Genomic DNA, 18,594 nt, shown 5'->3' with positions numbered 1-18,594 from the left:
AGAGTTTGGGCAGAAATGTCAGCAGCGATTTCCAGTTAGCCGGGTAGATCAGTGTTGGGCAGTATCTGTAGTATCTGGGCAGTATCAGAATCCGTGTTTTCATCTCCTCAGCATGGCTGTGGTGATAATCTTATTTTGTGGGTAAAACAGGACTCATCAATTTGCAAGTGATGCTTGGATCCACCAACCTGTATTGGATACCATAAGAGCAATGCTTGCCTGCTTCTTGACCAAGATTGTAGGTATCAGCTACAGTTTGGGCTGAATGTATCTTGAAATAAATGTCTGTTCATTGGAAAAGGTGAAATGAAAATTTTCTCAAAAACAAAACCACTAATAAAGTAAAATTTGAATGTGATCCACAGAATCCAGAGGGACAAGTTGTTGAATCGAAGAGTCCATGGGAGAATTCTACCCACAGGGAGAAGTTGTTCACCTGATCCAAACTACGCTCTGGCCACAACCAGGGATGTGCACGCTAGTTCATAGCCTGATGTGGACTGCAGGGAAACCCAGGGACTTGAAGTTGTTGCCTAGGATTAGCTTTTCCTCATGCTAAGTCAAAAGAGAATAATTGTTCTTCCACTAGGAAAAAAAATTCATTTTCTTCTTACAAAATGAAATGACTTGTTACTTATATATAAGCCTTCAGTGCTTAGAATGATCTTCAGAAAAATTCAAAAGCACAGCATTATAGTAGCCCTTCATTTAGTTAAAGTGATTTAATTAAATGATGGTTGATCCTGTTTGTTTCAGCTCTCACTGAAAATAATTTCAAAATATGTTTGTATAAACTTCTCCCCTGGTTTTGGAGCCACACAGGTATCCTAGCACTTACTGTGTGACTGAAGTTTGTTTAATGCGCACAATGAGGATCATAATACTTACCTCTCAGGGAGATGTATTAGGCAGTTCTTGCACTGAGACTGGGTAATTTATAAAGAGAAGAGGTGTAATTGGCTCAGGGTTCTGCAGACTTTACAGGAAGCATGATACTGGCATCTGCTTGGCTTCTTGGGAGGCCTCAGGAAGCTTCCAGTCGTGGTGGAATGCAGAGAGGGAGCAGGGGCATTTCCTGGTGAAAGCAGGACAGTGTGTCAGGGGATGCCACATACTCTGAATGGCCAGGTCTCTTGTGAACTCAGAGCTTGCTTATAGCTTGCTTATCACCAAGGGATGGCCTAAGCCATTCACAGTCATCCGCCCCATGAGCCAAACCCCTCCCACTAAGCCCACCGCCAGCACTGGGATATGTTTCAACAGAAGATTTGGGGAGGGACAGAATACCGAAATTATATCAGGAGGATGGAAGGAAAACAGTGTCTGTACAGACCCTAGTACATTTCTTGTCATATTGTAGACATTCAACAAATAGGAGCTGTGGATTATTTCACCACCAGTACTAAGTGAATGTATCGAATAATACCAAAACTCTGGATGAGTAAGATCCCAGGAGTGCCTTGGAAGTTTCTGTTATAAAGTTTTTTGATATCATTTGTTGCTATATAACAGGGTCCCCTTTTTTTCTGGTACCAGGAACTGGTTTCTTGAAAGGCAGTTTTTCCGTGGACTGGGATTGGCAGTGGGCATGGTTTCAGGATGGAACTATCCCACCTCAGAGATCCTTGGATCTCATAAGGAGTGAGCCACCTAGATCCCTCGCATGCAGAGTTCACAATAAGATTTGTGCTCCCACGAGCATCTAATGCCGCTGCTGATCAGCCAGGAGGCAGAGCTTAGGCGGTGCTGCTTGCCTGCCTGCTACTCACCACCTGCTGCTCACCACCTGCTGTGCAGCCCAGTTTCCAGCAGGCCACAGACTGGTATTGGGGGTTGGGGACTCCTGCTGTATAAGGTACAGAAATTGGATATAAGCAGCTCCAGAGTTTACCCAGGCAGGGCTTCCCTCTGGTGAGCAGTTTTTTAGGAAGAGTGTTTCCTTGAAAGTTGGGTAGTTGTCGTTACAAGTCTCTGTCTAAAGCAAAGGGGGAGAAGCCCCCCCTCTTTCTGTGTCTTGTGGTGTCTGCCTTCCCTGAGGACACTGTGGTACACATGCCTCCAGTAAGCAAGAGGCCATCAAGAGCCAGACCCACTGGAAGGAAAACCAAGCAACTGCATCCCAGCCTGCCACTGGGACCCAAGAGACTGGCAGACAGGGACCAAGAGCTTCCCAAGCAGGGAGGACTGTATCGGCAGGCCCAGGAAGGCCAGCGTGGCCCCACAGAATGAGCGGAGGTGGCAGGAGGAGATGAGGTCTCCGTCCACAGGGACTGTCTCATCACAGGCCTTAGTTCCTGTCTTTTCAGGCCATTTCTTAGAGAGTCATCAACAAGGCATGACACTGTCACATTAGGACCCTTTCTTTATGTTAGAAGATTTATATAAGGAAATTTTCGTTTTTTTGAAGCAGATGAGGAAAGGAAAGGCTTTTTGAATACCTGTATTTCTGAACTTTAAATAGAGATCAAGCCTACTTAAAAAATAAACTTTCCTAAAATGGAAAATAAAAGTTTTAGAACTTTATTCTTCAGAGATCTTATCTGACAGTGATAGCACCAGACATAAATTTTCACCAGTCTCTTACCCAAAATAACAACGAAGAGGAATGTTTATGGACTCAATGTTATGTTAATTCTTTGTTGTTGTTTTTTGAGTCGGAGTCTAGCTCTGTCGCCAGGCTGGAGTGCAGTGGTGCGGCCTCAGCCACTGCAACCTTCACCTCAAGTGGTCCTCCTGTTTCAGCCTCCCGAGTAGCTCAGACTGCAGGCGTGCACCACCACGCCCAGCCAATTTCTTGTGTTTTTAGTAGAGACGGGGTTTCACCATGTTGACCAGGTGGTCTTGATCTCTTGACCTCGTGATCCGCCCGTCTTGGCCTCCCAAAGTACTGGGATTACAGGCGTGAGCCTCCGCGCCCAGCCTGGGTTCTTAATTCTCTTAATTCCCAGTTTAAAAATGATCAAATTACTACAGTGTTATGTATTTATCACCCAAATACACATACACATTGTATACCTTACAACAGGCAGGTAATAACACCCTAGTTTTGGTGCAGCTATTGTTAAAGTTTCTGCTCTAGACCATCTTGTTTCTAGCTTTGGATTGCCAGAGAAACAGTGGCCAGGGCATTCCTCTTGCCATCCATCATGTTCTGTGGACGTAGTTCCCTAATGTTAGGCCAGAGGTACTGTCTCCTCTCTTTCTGCCGTATGACACATGGTGGTGCTGGGTTGAGGGTTGGCCTTTTATTAGTGGCCTAGTAAATAGGTGTGTACTGACTGTACAGTGGCCGTAACCTAGCATTGTGTAAACTCCAAGCTCTTCTAGCACATTCAGAACTACTCAGCTTTAAAAAGTACAATCTAGTATGTACTGATTTATTCAGTACGTATTTCAGTGCCTTCTGTGTGCATGAGACATTTTGGTATAATGAACAAAAGAGATTCACTAGGGTCTAAACCACTGGCTTCTCTCAAGCACTTACAGGATAGCAAGTGTGGTCAGCATCCCTGGACACCTAGCTGGTTAAGCTGCCGGGGAGCTGGTTTAGATTACTTAAATTCATACGATGGAAGTCCTTCTTAGAGAGCAAACCTTCCACAGTCCATGCATTTGTCCACCTTGGTGGAAAGGTAAAAGTAGGAGAATCACAGTCACTAAGACTGTTGTGTTGCTGAGTTTTGTGAAGAACTGAGTGGTCTGATGTCATCTCCACCTAGCATGGGCCCACATGCCCTGGAAGGTGGTGTGAAGTGTTTGCACTTGTAAAAAGGAGGAATATTTTCAGCGGCTGTACAGCTGGACACGTGCGTAGTGAATTTATGAATCTCACACTAAGATTGTACTCTTAGGCAACACCATTTCAGTAGGATTTTGGATAAATTAATAAATGGCCACTGGTTCTCAAGAAAGATGAGGGTATGTGGTATATATTTTTAAATTAAAAACTTTTTAGTGTAGAAAATTTCAAGCATGTATAAAACTGCAGAGAACTCACAGAGCTTTTTAAGATGCAAACTGAAAAATTCTGTACTTAGAATAGGCCATCCCTGTCTGGTGAGATATCTGCTCACACCTTGGGTAGGGCTTTGTGGAGAAGATTTAAGAAGCACAGACCATCGGCCTGACTTTGTGGATTGTGCAAGCGGTCTGCCTTTTCGCAGTGCTTCAATTTTCATTAGTGGGTGGGAGTAGCCCTCTGTAAGATAGGAAGGCCTCGCAGTAAGATGAGCACATTCCAGGCAGTGATAATTCACGTGATAGAGTCATGGAACGTTAGTAGGAGAACCCATCTGGCTCAGTCGCCCACAGCCCTGGCTGGACAATAGCAGATGACCACACCGTCCTTTCCTTTGTGTAGTATGTCCCTTGATTAATTTGGGGATGTTAAACCAGCCCTGCACCTCTGGGATGAATCTTACCGGTCATGATGTGTGACCCCTCTTTTCTGTGTTGGTGGATTTAGTCTGCTAATGGTCTGTTGGGGATTTTTTTCCTGTGTGTTTGTTGTGAGGAATATCCTTTCACAGTTGTCTTTTCCTTCGATGCCTTTGGCCTTGTATTATTAGGGCAATACCAGGCCCAGAGGGTGAGAGAGAAAGTGCTCCTGCCTCTTGTGTTTTCTGAAAGCGATCGTGTAAGCCTGGTACGTCTTTCTTCCTTAAATATTTGATAAAATTCACTGGTGAGGCTCTTTAGGTCGTGTGTGTGTGTGTGTGAATGATTTTTAATAACTGATTGTCTTTTTCTTAAGAGTTATATTCATATTTTCTCTTTTTTGGTCAGTTTTGGTACTTGTGTCTCATGGGATTTGCTCATTTCATCTAAATTGTCTAGTGTGTTGATGTCAAGTTGCTCATAATGTCTTTTTAATTTCTTAGGGTCTGTTGCAACGTCCCTCTTTGTTTCCTTATTTTGGTAATTTATCTTCTCTCCTGTTTCCTTGCTCAGTATCTTTAAAGGAGCGTCAGTTTTTTGCTGATCTCAAAATACCAACTTTTGGTTTCACTGATTTTCTTTATTTTTCTTTTTACCACACTGTTGCTTTTCACTGTGATCTTTATCGTTTTTTTTTTTCTTCCTTCTACTTGGGTTTGATTTACTTTTTCTGAGGAAGGGGGATTAGCTTCTTGAGGTAGAAACAGAAACTCAAATGATTGATTTTAGATGTTTTTCCTTTTTGATGTAATTGCTTAAGTTACACCCCCTAAATTTTGATGTGTTGTATTTTTCTTTTCATTCAGTTTAAATATTTTTTGTTCAGTGTTTGTCCTGTGGTTTATATTTCTTAGCCTGGCGTCCTAGGGGTCGACCCTTCTGCTGTATGGCTTAGTAGCCAGCCAGCGACTGGGAGGAGCTTGTGCTCAGGTCCCTGGACCCTGCACGGCCCCCCATGGCCCATGATCGGGATTTGGGTTGGGGCTTCCCAGGCAACCATGTGGGGAGAGCCCGTCTAGGTCTAGGCCTTCTCTGGCACTTTCCCCTCTGGAATCTCCTCATTAGGTTTCTCAGATTTCTGGCTGGTCTGCTGCTTGTTCCGAGCTGAACCGTGACCAGAGGCCCACAGGTCCATTGACTTCCTTGCGCCTTTCCCGCCAAGGGTGCTGCTGGGGAACGTCAGGCCTTTGTGGATGTCGGCCCTGTGCTGATGGAGCTGCCATGTCTGCCGGCCTCAGGGAGGCAGCAAACTGCACTGTCCTCACAGCTCAGGAAGAAGTGCTTCTCCGTTTGTTTCATTTTCTCTGATTTCCAGAGTCCTCAAATGTTGTTTTGGGCAATTTGTTCAGGTTTTACTTGTTCTGGAGAGAGAAGATTTGCAGACTTTTCCTGCCACCTGCTCCTGTGTGACATTTTTCATCTCCTCTTGTCTTGAGTTCCTGTGCTTTGGACAGTCTTAGCAGAAACCCTGGCTGCATCCGTCTTGCTCCAGTCCTCGCTCCTTCTCTTTGTGGAGCCCTTTGTTCCATTTGGTCTCCGCAAGATGCGTTTGGTCGGAAGAGCGGGTATGTGAGCTGCTTCTGAACCGGTTGACCAGGTTGCCCCGGAGACACTGGCACAGCTGAGCACCTGGTGGGAGGGTTTACCATCCCATGACTGGCACTCCATCCCTGTCAATGTTGAGAGTGGGCCTGGTGCTAATAAAAACCTTCGTCTTCCTTTTCAAGTCCATGCATCCATCTTTACCTAATCGATCAGGGCGGTGTCTGCTGTTCTTGCCCCCATCCTTTCCCAGCTTCCAACTGTTCTTGGGGGAAAGCACTACTCTCAGTACTGAAAGCAGCTGATAGGCACCACCCTGAGACATCTTTCTGCGGCCTGGAGGGGTGAACATCATAGGTGGTGAAGTTCCGAGGGGTACTTGCTTCCTAATCGATGAACAGACTGTTAATAAAACACCAAAGATGGGATTCCTGATGTTTCTAAGGTTCTTCATAGAGTAAGCGCGCTTCTTGGAAATCCGCATGCTGTGTACTTGTTTGGCAGAAGGAAGGGGAGTTTCTGGCCGGTATTTTGGGATGCTCTTCGGCACGTCGGCACACTGTGTTGGAGAGGTCCGAGTATTTGTAGTTCCTGTATTGAGAAGGAGTAGAAGGCGCCATGACCGGTGTGGAAGGCACAGCCGCAACTGGCAGGGCTTGGGCTCGTTGTTTTCTTAGGTTAGGTTGGAGTAGGAGTTAAAGTCTAAAACCACTTCTCATGCAAACAGTACATTTTCACAAGAATGCTTTTGAAAATGAATAAGGCATGCTGCAAGTGAAAAATACGTATTGGATATGAAGTATGCTGAAGGTCGCCAGTATTTCACTGAATTAAACAGCATTTATTTTAATCTCAGACCTCTTACATGAATATAGTAATTAAAGCAGATCTCAGTGTTTGAAATTTCGAATCTATTCTTGGAAACTGACTACTCGCCAGTGAGAAATTTCCTTACTGGTGCCAGTGAAATCACAAGTTTCCAATCACACTTACTTGAAATGGTTTTGCCTTGAAACTTGTTTGAAATGGGAGGAGCGTTCAGTGCAGCACACTGAACAGCCTGCTGCCTTCTTGGTTTCAGCAGGGAGGAGAGAGCGATGGCTTTTTTCACCCAGAAGGCCAGCCCCAGCGGCTTCCCCAGCCTCCAGAAGTGGGACTGCAGCCTGCCCGCAAGGTGACACTGACCAGGGGGGGCCTTCAGCAGCCCCCACATCTGCCAGCAGGACCCCACGCACACTCGCCCGTCCCTCCAGGGATCAAAAGCATCCAAGGAATTCACCCGGGGAAGAAGGTACTGTACTGCTCATGACCTCGCGCACAGCATGGGAAACGCGAAGGCTGTGTGTGTGAGGCGGTGTTCAGACGCTCTCTGATATGTAGCGCATGGCACACACATTAATGAACCATCATTTCCTTTGTTCTGGCTTTGAAAACACATTAACATTTTCACCAAAGCCTTTTCCTCTCCTGACTTATTTAACAGAACAAACCCAGAAGAGCACCCACAGCTGGGAGTGTGATGATTTCCCGCAGTTCTGAGCTGTCTACCCAGCGGCATCTGCTGTGCTCTCGGGACAGTGCGTGCTGCTGCGTGTCAGCATGTGCTCTTTCCCCTGTTCACTGATTCACCAGAAATTTTACAAATGTAGAATCAGGTGCGTGCTCATGGCCCCAGGTCAGACAGAGGAAACTGAGGTCTTTGGAGATGAAGTCACTTGCCCTAGGCCACATTCCCAGCTCCTTAGTCCTTCCCTTAACTCTGGAGATGGGAAGAAGCTTCTCTGAGTTCCGGCTGTCACACAGGATACAAGGGCGCTCCCTATCCCCTTTCTGATGGAATGACCATCTGTGCGTGAGGAGCACATCCTGCCATGTACACTGGTGACAGAGGGCCCTTCCCCTCAGCTTCTAGTGAGGCATCTTTTTGGCTCCCACAGTCTTGATAGTGAAGTACCCTCTTGGTGCAGAAGCCAGTGACACCTGTTGGGTGGAGCTGCGCAGAGGGAGACCTGGGCGCGGCCCTGCTTTGCACTCTGTGGAGGGTGGCAGGTCTGCCTGCTCATCCTCCCGGGTCATCTTGTCTCACTTAGTGTGACTGTTGAGACTCTTCTGGCTCCTTTTGAAGTATTTGAATTACGTTGTCTTATCCCATAAACACTTCATGATATGAGAGCAAACAAACAGAAGTGTAGACAGATTCAGTGATGATGCCAGTGTTAAGGTGATGGGCCCTTTAAAGATGGCTGCAGTCTGAATGTTCTTCCTTCGGTGTCATCCCTGAATATATGCTGAGAAAGGCCTTAGAACCACACAGCCCATACACAGGCATGCTCAGCACACTTGAGTTTCCCATCTTAAACCTCACTCGCTCTCTTCTCAATGAGGATAATGATGTTTCCTATCTTATGCAAGCAATTGTGAGGATCTTGTAAGAAGATGCATCTAAAAGACCTGGTGTTTGTTGTAAGAATAGGTGTGTGTTGGAGATAGGATTGTTAATATCATAACTAACTTCAGTTAGAACAGGAGAATAGTTAGTTGCTACTGGTTTCCAGCCAGTGTAACTTGCAGCTTTCAGTGTGTTTGCCAGCATGGTTTCTCTTGACCCTTTGCACCTGCTTGAAAGCTTACTTCCCAGGCGTGGTACCGCTGCCGTCTGCAGAGTACTGAGGCGTGTGGAGGTTTTCTCTGCGTTTCCTTTTCTGTGGGCGTACACTCTTGTCCTGACGTTCAACTCCACTTTCCACCTAACTTTCTTTGCCTTTTTCTGTGATGCCCTGGGAGACCACTGTTGTTCCATTCTGCCCACATTCCAGGACAGAATTAGGGTGAGACATCTGGAAACTTAGTGCCGTTCAGCTCCACCCTGCCTTCTGCACCTCACCGTTGTCCGGGCCGGAGGCATTGGGCACATGTGTCTTCTCTGACTTCCTCGTCTGGGAAAAGTGTGGGAAAGTTCAGCGGTCTCCTCTTTTTTACAGGTTCCTTGAGCCGTGGTTTTGAACCTTTGGCTGCTTTGAAAAATGGTGATGCCGGGGCCCACCCTAGAGCAGCAGGATCGCCCTTGAGGGTGTCTGGGTCCTCAGTCACAGTGTGTTTTTTGTTTCTTTTGAAAAGCACTGCAGACGGTGGAAATGTGCAGCCGCGGGTGAATCCCTGGCTGCAGAATCTGCCTGGGAGGGTTTCAGGATAGCAAATGCCATCTTTGCCAGCTGAGTCAGGTACAGAATGCTGTGGCTTGCTGGACTGGAAGGTGGACTTAGCACTGCGCACAACAGGTCCCCTGAAACCAGCCTAGAATACAGTAGGAGAAATGGGTGCTCTGGGCCAAGGACTGGATCCGGTTTCTTAACTGTGTCACTTGCAGGAAGTGTCTCAGCCTCTGCAGGGGTGCAGGCTTTGTCAGCAGCTCCCTCCTCTTCCTCTGCCTCAACCTAGACTTGCTGGGTATTGTTGTCTCATTTAAATATTAAACCATTCTCCTGTAGCTCCTGCTGTGTTTTAATGGATTCTAAGTTACTTGTTCCCTTTACGTCTTAGTGACTGGAAGAAGCTCAAGCTTGAAACTCTGAATGTCTTTCTTTTGTTGTCACCAGGCCATGATGCACGGACGAGGCAGAGGAGTGGCTGGTCCCATGGGCCGGGGACGCCTGATGCCAAACAAGCAGAACCTGCGGGTGGTGGAGTGCAAGCCGCAGCCCTGTGTGGTGTCCGTGGAGGGGCTGTCCTCATCCACCACGGACGCCCAGCTCAAGAGCCTGCTGATGTCAGTGGGACCCATTCAGGTAGCCGCCTGGGGGTGGCGTCTGTGCCACGGGTGCTTGTGTCCCAAGACAAAGTCATTTCTTGATTTAAAACACAGTGCCCATTGTGTTGGTTACTTTCATATGAAAATAATACTTGGGAAATAAGATAAATACTTATTGTGCACACTCGATATCAGAACATTTGCCTCAAAATGTTTATTTGGAAATTTTCGGACTCTTAGTTAAAAATTTTTAAGAAATAAATACTCCGACTGAGCAGATATCCTTTGAGATCTTCATATTATCACAGAGGATCTGACTTGCACAGATACAGAACAGTTTTTGTTCTTTCACATGACTTGTTTTATTTGTGATAACACTACATTTTAGAGTATTTAGCCTTCTTTTCCTCGCTTTCCAGAAACAGCTTCGTGTGCTCATAGCTGTGTGCCTTGGTTTTGATTTACAAACATGACAGTATCTTGGACTGTGCCTTCATGTCTTCATTTAAAGCTGGCTAATTCTAATGCTGAAACATGCCTCTGAGCTGGCTGCAAGTGAGACGCATGAAGAGGAACACAGTCCGAGGTCCATTGGAAACGGGGTTTTCCATGGAAGCTGCTGGTCTCTGTAGGCCCAGAGCCCTGTCGCTGAGCCAGCGAAGAAGCCACCTGCTTGTCCAGTCCCATGTCCTGTCGGGCGTCGCCCGCGTGCCTGTTGCTCCATTGCCATGCAGCCTGCATCCCATGGTGGGATCTGGTGTGTCTGAGGGCAGAGCACTTTGGAAATAGGATTTCTTTTTGGATCACAGAGTACATGTCAGAGTTCTGAGGAGTCTGGGGTGCTTTCTCTCAAGAATTTCTCGGAGCCCCTAGCTTCCTGGGTGAATTTGGAAACACTCAGACTAGGGTTGATGCGAGTAATTAATGTACATGTTTTAGATCTCCATCTGCTGTTGACAGTTCCTAAAAATGAGTCTATGAAAGTCCTTCCAGAGACCTAGACGTGACTGGTTTTAATTGCTACCATCTTCATTATTGGATTCCTGGGGAGACAGGCTTAATTTTTATTTGTGTGTAGTAATGGAAAGTAAATCCAAACCCTTGACCTCTATGATAGAGCAGGCTCCCTAGTGGTGCAGTTAGAAATGCTTTATCAGTTATTAGAGGCATGCAGTTTATGTTCAAGGATATTTCAGAACAATTGATCATAACCTAGATCAATTCACAGGAACAGAATAGACACTAGAGCATTTCAGATGCGTTAAAATGTGGTTATCCAAATCTGAGATTCTCAAAGCAAATGGCGATGGAGAATTCTGGTCCAGTAACTGTGTAGACGTGAGTCCAGATGAAAAACCCCAAGCCTAGTCTGTTAGCTGTGAGCCCCAGACAGTGCGCTTGGCGAGGCCTCACGTGTGCGGCCCAGTGTCCTGCTGCTGCTCCTGTCTTTTCGGCGTTCTGCACTCCCCTGTGGGCAGAAGGGTCACGTTGCTGTTTTCATGTCACCCGCTGCTTTGGTGGGCTTCGCTTCATCGCGTGTCGTCTTGATCACTTTCTTGAATATTTTTGAGTGCAATCCGGTGGTCAGGATCCACATCTGAACAGCAGGTACTGTTCACCTCTCATGGCATTGAATGAGGCTCAGTGGCTGCACTGGGAAAGTTAGCTGGGAGTCATTGCCAACCCAGCTGACTTCAGTCTTTTTTACATGGAATTTCTCATTTTATACTGTGGGATCGCATAGACCTTTAAAATGAATGGCTTTTTTTCCCCTTCCATTTGCCACTCTTTTTGTTCTGAAAAAACGTACTGAAATTATTGTGTTATCAGTAAAGTTTGATTGGGGCCCTTAAAATCCCAGCGATAGCAGTGTGGGAATGGATGAATTGCTTATTTTAATTAGTAATTAAATTAGGTAGCATCAGTGACTCCTAGAATAACATGGAGGCCACAGTCTCAGAAGCCGCTCTGCAGACCCCTGAAGGGCGAGTTGAACACCTCAGCAAGGCTCGTCCTCCCACCCTGGGACAAGCCACGCCCTCTCGTTTCTTGCCAGTTAAGCTCATGGGTTGGTTTTGAGTTGGAGTTTACAGATTTTTTAAACGCTGCATTCACAAAATGAGAGGTTTCTCAGTTAAAACGCTGATAGAGTACACTTCTGCCAGCATTGGTGGCGGGGGTCCAGAACACTGGCGAGTACAGACTCTGAAGAGACACAGAGCAACTTCACTGTGGTTTCAATACATACTTTAAAGGGACAGTGCCAAGTGGCCCAAGCTTTAGTGCCACTTTCCTGGTTTGAGGAAGAAAAATATCTTTCTGTGTGTGTTTTAGGACAAACATTCTTTATCCTCGTGTTATGGAAGTGTCGAGTCTATGTCTCTTTGGGATATGGCGCCACCTAGTGTTCACTGGTATAATGCCAGGTACTGGTGGTGTCTACACCAGGAGAACCTGTATATTTCATTCCTTTGGTTCTTTTAATTGTAGAAAATTCTAGTAACTGCACATTAACTATACTTTTTAAAGTCATAGAATTTGAGAACTTTTCTCAGCGTAGCAGTGATATGGCAGCCAGTTTTGTTCTTAGATGAGTGTTCAAGTACAAGCCTCTCCAGAAAGTCTTTCAAAGACATTTGTCTATAGACTCAGAGTGAGGAAGAATGAGAAGATTTTGTAGAAATGTCATAACCAGAAATAGGAATGACGTTAATATATTAGTGTGTTTCAGAATTTCACACAAGAAAGGATGCAGTAAGAATGAGAACCCTTTGAGAGGCTGAGGCAGGCGGATCATGACATCAGGAGATTGAGACCATCCTGGTCAACCTGGTGAAACCCTGTCTCTACTAAAACAAAAAATTTGCTGGACATGGTGGTGCACGCTTGTAGTCCCAGCTACTTGGGAGGCTGAGGCAGGGGAATCACTTGAACCCAGGAGACAAAGGTTGCAGTGAGCCAAGATTGCGCCACTGCGCTCCAGCCTGGTGACAGAACAAGACTCCGTCCTAGAGAGGAAAAAGAAAAGAGAGAGAACTACGTGACATTCATCAGTGTTAAAACTGAATGGGCGAGAAAGAAGAGTCCACCTGGGAGGAACATGAGGTCATCAGTGCTGTGCCTTCCTCTTGGGAGAGGGAAGAGACAGGTCTCTGTCAGCCTCTGGGAACCAGCACCATTCTTGTTGAGAAACTGTGACCCTCTGCTTCCCAGACTGAACCCAGATTAACCGATAGGATCAGGAAATAAGTTCGTCATAACTTCTCAGGCCTTTTTGCTTAATTATATTGATTTCCCTGTTGCTGGGATCTGCCTAAAGTTGTGTTAAGAAGGAGAAATAAATTTCGTATTCTGTAATAAACCCTGTGGAATAAGAAACATTCCTCATGAGACATAGAGTTTACAGTCACTCATTAAATATAACTGTTTCTCTGTGTTGATTCTCAATAAAATAAGGTGAATGATAGTAAAGCCAGCACTGGGTGTGGGCGAGGGACTCATGGTGCTGGCATTGAGACTGCCTGCCGTGCTTCCTTTTGATGCTTGGTCATTTCTTCCAGCAGTCCTCTCAGACTCGGGGTGGGACAGCCAGCCCTGGTCAGCTCGCCCTTCAGAACTCAGCAGGCCACAGTGGCAAGAGGCTGGGCTTTGAGAGGAGACTTGGGGTTCGGTTCTGAGCTTACCATTTCTTGGTTGGTGTCTTAACTCTCGGGTAGACTGCTTCACCTTCGTGAGCTTCTGCTGACATGAAAGGAGCTGCCCAGCTCTCACATGGCAGGTGTTAAATGAGAGGATCTCTGTGGTGGCCGGTAGCCTGGTCCCTTCCACAGAGCAGACACTCAGGGATGCCAGGTTCCTTTTTCCTGCAAGTCAGATTCTCATCCATCAGAGCCGAGCACCTCTGGGCGGAGCAGTCGAATAGCAGTCGAATAGCAGATCACTCATTTTGCAGACACTGCACCCCAGAGTGCAGTTTATCTTGAGATGAAGTCCCCTGAAGCTCCTGCTTGTGGAGGGATTCTTGTGATGGTAGGATGGTGACTCTTAGGGGCCGTCTGCCCCCTGGTTACCCACTAGATGTGCCTGCATAAGGCAGGTCTAATGAGCACAGATGATTTTGTCACCTACTTCTAATGTCAAAGGTGAGATTCACGTCTGATTTACTTAGCATAGGATTCCTTGATGTTGGAGAAAATCAGTGTGGGCCTTTTTTCCCACAGTTTCCCATTTCACATAAATAGACAAGTTCTACCTGGTAGATGTTGAAGGAATGAATAGCAGTCTTGTGTGTGTGCACGCACGTGTGCATGTGTGACAGACACAGGACTCGTTCTGTCACCCATGCTGGAGTGGAGTGGTGCAATCATAGCTCACTGCGGCTGCACTCTCCTGGGGCGAAGCAGGCCTCCTGCCAGGACTTCCGTAGCCAGGACTACAGGTGCATGCCACCACGCCCAGTTAGTGTTTAGGTTTTTTTAAGCAGTCAGAGTCTCTCTGTGTTGCCCAGGTTGGTCTCAAACTTGTGGCTTTAAGCACTTCTCCTGCTTTGGCCTTCCAGAGCACTGGAACTACGTGAGCCACCGCACCCAGCCTGTAGTAGTCATTTTTAAAGAAATGAAGTAACAAGGCTGTAGTTGTGATTATATTCCACCAGAAAAGAACTTGTCTATTTATGTGAAATAGTAAATAGTTTTGAGCCACGTGGGAAACTGGGGGGAAAAGGCCCACACTGATTTTCTGGCGTTGGTTATGGCCTGGCCTGGGTCTACGCTGCAGAGGCATGGGCTAGCCTCCTCACAGCTTGTTGATGGATGAGGATGCAGTGTTGAGAGGCTGGGAAGCAGTTATCTTTATGCACGCATGCACCCACGTGACCACAGCTGTGCACAGACTCTTCCTCAAAAGAGCAAGAGCTTTTCTTTTCATGGGGAAAAGAGGCTAAGGTTCTGAACAGCATGGAAGCTTTTCGCTTCCAGGCGGTGCAGCCGTGCACTCGGTCAGATGGTTCTCGGTGGGGATGTTGGGTGCAGATGCAAGAAGTTGCCAGCTGAAGGGGATTCTTTTAACTTGCATTTGCTACATACGGATAGTAGCCTAGTGAGCTCTCCTCTGAAGTTGTCTCTGAAAAATGAAAAGCCGATCAGAGTGAGAGTTGGTGTGGCAGCGTTTTCCCTCCCCCTGCCAGTACGGTATTGTGGCTGCAGGTGACCTGCTCAAGGAGGTCTATCAGTGTGGAGACCGGAGACAGTGTAACTTTTGGTTTGTTCTGGGTGAAGGTTTAAACTCTATGATAATGTGTTGCTGAGTTGTGTAGACGTGTATATTTTCACAGTGGAAGCTGGCGACCATGTCTTTAAGCTTTCACTGGGAAGTTTCTTTTCCTCTGCTCCTAATAAATGGCGAGTATTTGTCATTTTGGTAGGTCAAAAATGGTTGAATATTGACAGTTTCTCCAGTTTAATTTTGTATCTAGAAAACATGGTTTATTTCTGAAAGAAGGTACAAACATATAAATAGAGAGGGCAGACAGGAAGCCAGTTTTAGGATCGCACGCTTGTTAATGGTGTTGAGCGAGTACCCCGTCATTCCTCTGATTGAAGAATCTCAGTGAAAGTTAGTGCTTCCTTGACTGATAGTTCCTCAGTCAGATTGAGGTTTTTAAACTACATTGATTACGAGTAAACAAACCTGATACCGAGTATTGTACAACTGGCAGCCCGATGCCCTCATTTCACACGGTGAAATCGCCCAAAGGCAATGAAATCACCACATAAATCTAGAAATGTTCTTTCCCCAAAAGAACAGCATGATAGAGACAGGGTCTCCGTCACCCAGGCTGCAGTGCAATGAGGTATGTGATCCTGTGATCATGATTCACTGCAACCTCTACCTCCTGGGCTCAGGGGGTCCTTCCGCCTCAGCCTTCTGAGCACCTGGGCCGAGAGGAGTGCACCACTGCGCCTGGCTCATCTTTAAATTTTTTTGTAGAGATAGGTTCTTGCTTGAGTATATGGTATTTTCCAATCCAGATCCTATGAGTTGCAGAATGTTGATAATTGTTTTCTGATATATGAAATTAGTTTTCCTTATCCATTCCTAATGGGGGCATTTTTATATTTTTAGACAAGTTAAGTTTAGAGAAGATCCGTTATTGTAGTTCTCACAGTAAGCTCCACCACAGTATTGGCAGCTGTTACGTGAAGCTTTTTTGGTCATTTTTGGGCATTGCTTAAACCCCTCAGGACCCTGCAGCACTGAGCGCGCTAGTGCTGCTGCTGGAAGAACGGAGAGAGCCCCAGAGGCATGGCGGCAGCAGCGGGGCCGGCTAGGGTGGGCAGGTGACTCTCACTCTACACGACCCCTTATCAGGGAACAGGACAGACAGTGGTTTCGGTGACTGAATATCAGTCACAGGCTCATACACAAAAGGGGTGCATGCTGAAAGATGAGTCTGGCAGATTGGGAGAGAAAACAGGTCCCTGTCAAGAAATACAGGCGCAGTTTCGAAGTCCAGAAAACCATATTGCAAGCCATATTGCTGAGGATGTATCCAAGAGACCACTTTGCGGGGCTTACTTCTCCTGTTAGCTTCCTGACAAGTGAAGCTGTCAAGTTTCCTTTGCTTTCATCTTTTATTTCAGAAAGAAGGGAGAAAGTCTGATATTTTACTGAACTTGTTTCAGAAAAACACAGACCAATTCCCTTGCCGCCCCGCGGGCTGCCTCATTGCTGGCCTGTGTCAGGGATGTCTCCAGACCAGGCTTGCTGCTCCTGGGGTAGCCTGTGTGCGGGCCTTCTTGATGCCCTTGGATTTGGAGACTTGAACCTTTCTGTGTATTTCTGTGGAAACGCTGTTAGAAAAGCACTGGAAGACAGCTTTTTCGGAAGTGTTTGAGTATTCTTTCAGAGCTCTGCGAGTCTTGTTTACTGATAGATGTTCTGTGGTTATTAAATGGAGAACAGTTACTTCGTATACAGTGGAACTGTTTAAACACTTTCCAGGTCATTGATGTTTTTAGCTGTTTGCTTCCATTGTAGCTCTTTAACAAATGCTTTAAAATGAAATGGCCACATGTGCCTCCATGTTTTCAAGGGGTCACGGTTGCTGGTAGTTATTTTCTCTGGCTATTCTGTTTCACTGAACAGAAACTTAGACACAGCAAATAGTTTCTAGCCACCAAAAGTGCCTGTTGAGTGCAGTTCCTCAGGACAGTGTTAGCTGGTGCTCATGCCAGGAGCTGCCCAGTGACTCCTGCTCTTAGAAGAGTCAGGGGCACTGGGCAGGGGGGCTCACACCTGTAATCCCAGCACTTTGGGAGGCTGAGGTGGGTGGATCACGAGGTTAGGAGTTTGAGACCAGCCTGGCCAACATAGTGAAACCTTGTCTCTACTAAAATTACAAAAATATAGCTGGACATGGTGGCACATGCCTGTAGTTCCAGCAACTTGGGAGGCTGAGGCAGGAGAATCACTTGAACCTCGGAGGTGGAGGTTGCTGTGAGCCAAGATTGTACCACTGTACTCTAGCCCAGGTGACAGTGTGAGACTCTGTCTCAAAAATAAACAAACAAACAAATAAATAAATAAGGCAGGGGAGGGGGGCACCTGTGCGTGCTCCAGACAGTAGGCACTAAGTTGGCTATGTCCTGAAGTAATTATGAGAAGGACCAGACTCTGGAGCTGTGAGTTGCTCAGCATTCAGAGCGCGGCCTGACAGATCAGTGATTGCTGTGCTCTCTTCCTGCCCCTCCCAGCCCTAGATCCTAAAGCTAAAGACTTAAGAAAGCAGAAAGCAGCTCCCATCTGCCTCAGACAGCAGATTCAAGGACTAAATGGAAGTGACGCTTTTCGGACACTTTGTAAATCTCGACTGGATTCATGGTTTCTTTCGGCCGATCTTAAATTCATTTCTTTTTCACCGGCATTGTTGTTTCAGGCCAGTGAGTGGTGGCTCCCTGGGAACTCCTGAAGATTTCATCTCAGATACCATTGTTTAAGACTGGTGATCACAGACTCTAAAGTACAAAATGTGACCACATTATGCTGAGAGCAGCCCCAGGCACCACTGCCCTCACAGTGACCCAGCTGGATGCACAGAGATAGTAGAATAGGGGCCACTGCCTGCTGTGGACTGTACTAAACAGTTTCCTCTGGTGTGATGAGTCCTGTTCTTAAAAAGAATCGTGGGAGCCCCTATTAAAAAATCCCCTGATAAGAAGGCGTGAAGAGAGGAGCTGCCTCTGTCCAGGGGTGTCTGCTGCCAGGCCTCACGGAGAAGGTTGGGCAGCTGATGTGGCCAGATGATGGCAGGTCTTAAACTAAGCTTGGAAGATGTAAGTGTTGCTCTCGGGAGTGATTTACTAAGCGCTGTTTGGAGTAGAGTATCTTAATAGTAAGAGAAGTTGCCAGGGAGAGAGGAAAATCAGTGTGCTTATTCCAGGTGCCCGCCTGGACTCATTTTGTGTTAAAGCTAGTAATGTATAAACATACACGTTCATATTTTTTGTTGTCATTTACAACTGATATTAAAATGTTGGTTTTCTTTCTCCAGAGTTTACAGATGCTTCCCCAGCAGCGGAAAGCTATAGCTAAGTTCAAGGAGCCAGCCCATGCGCTAGCGTTCCAGCAGAAGTTCCACAGGTGACCGGTGTGCCTGGGCTTTGGTGATGTGGGGCGGGAGTGAGGGCCTCCTTCCTGTGCTCTCCCATCTGTCACGGTAGCAAGCATGTGTCCCCGCCTGTCCCCGTAGAGGGACACCAGGGCGCAAAGCGCAGATGGGGTCCTGTTGTGAGGCGTGCGTTCCTTTTGCCGGGTGAAGGGTCGCCCTTGCCAGGGAATCGGCCTGTTTGGATGATGGGTTTTTATTA

At 46.6% G+C, this 18,594-nt stretch overlaps 1 protein-coding gene across 11 annotated transcripts in view; it reads left to right on the top strand.

Moving 5' to 3' along the window:
* The window catches only part of RBM33 (RNA binding motif protein 33), a 137,378-nt gene that overhangs the window by 112,338 nt on the left and 6,446 nt on the right, over window positions 1–18,594 (top strand). For 4 of the 11 annotated variants that reach the window (XM_078343370.1, XM_054237517.2, XM_035254279.3 and 1 more), the window contains 3 exons: window positions 7,064–7,270; window positions 9,576–9,764; window positions 18,279–18,367. In XM_078343370.1, coding sequence (XP_078199496.1) covers window positions 7,064–7,270; window positions 9,576–9,764; window positions 18,279–18,367 — 485 coding nt within the window. Of the gene's footprint in view, window positions 1–7,060; window positions 7,271–9,575; window positions 9,765–18,278; window positions 18,368–18,594 lie in introns of all 11 variants that reach the window. The other 7 variants (XM_078343369.1, XM_054237516.2, XM_035254278.3 and 4 more) reach the window with 2 other exon arrangements.

Source organism: Callithrix jacchus, chromosome 11 (assembly GCF_049354715.1).
Source record: "Callithrix jacchus isolate 240 chromosome 11, calJac240_pri, whole genome shotgun sequence".
Classification (NCBI taxonomy): domain Eukaryota; kingdom Metazoa; phylum Chordata; class Mammalia; order Primates; family Cebidae; genus Callithrix; species Callithrix jacchus.
Note: the sequence above shows the minus strand (reverse complement) of the source record. Positions and strands in the feature narration are given on the sequence as shown.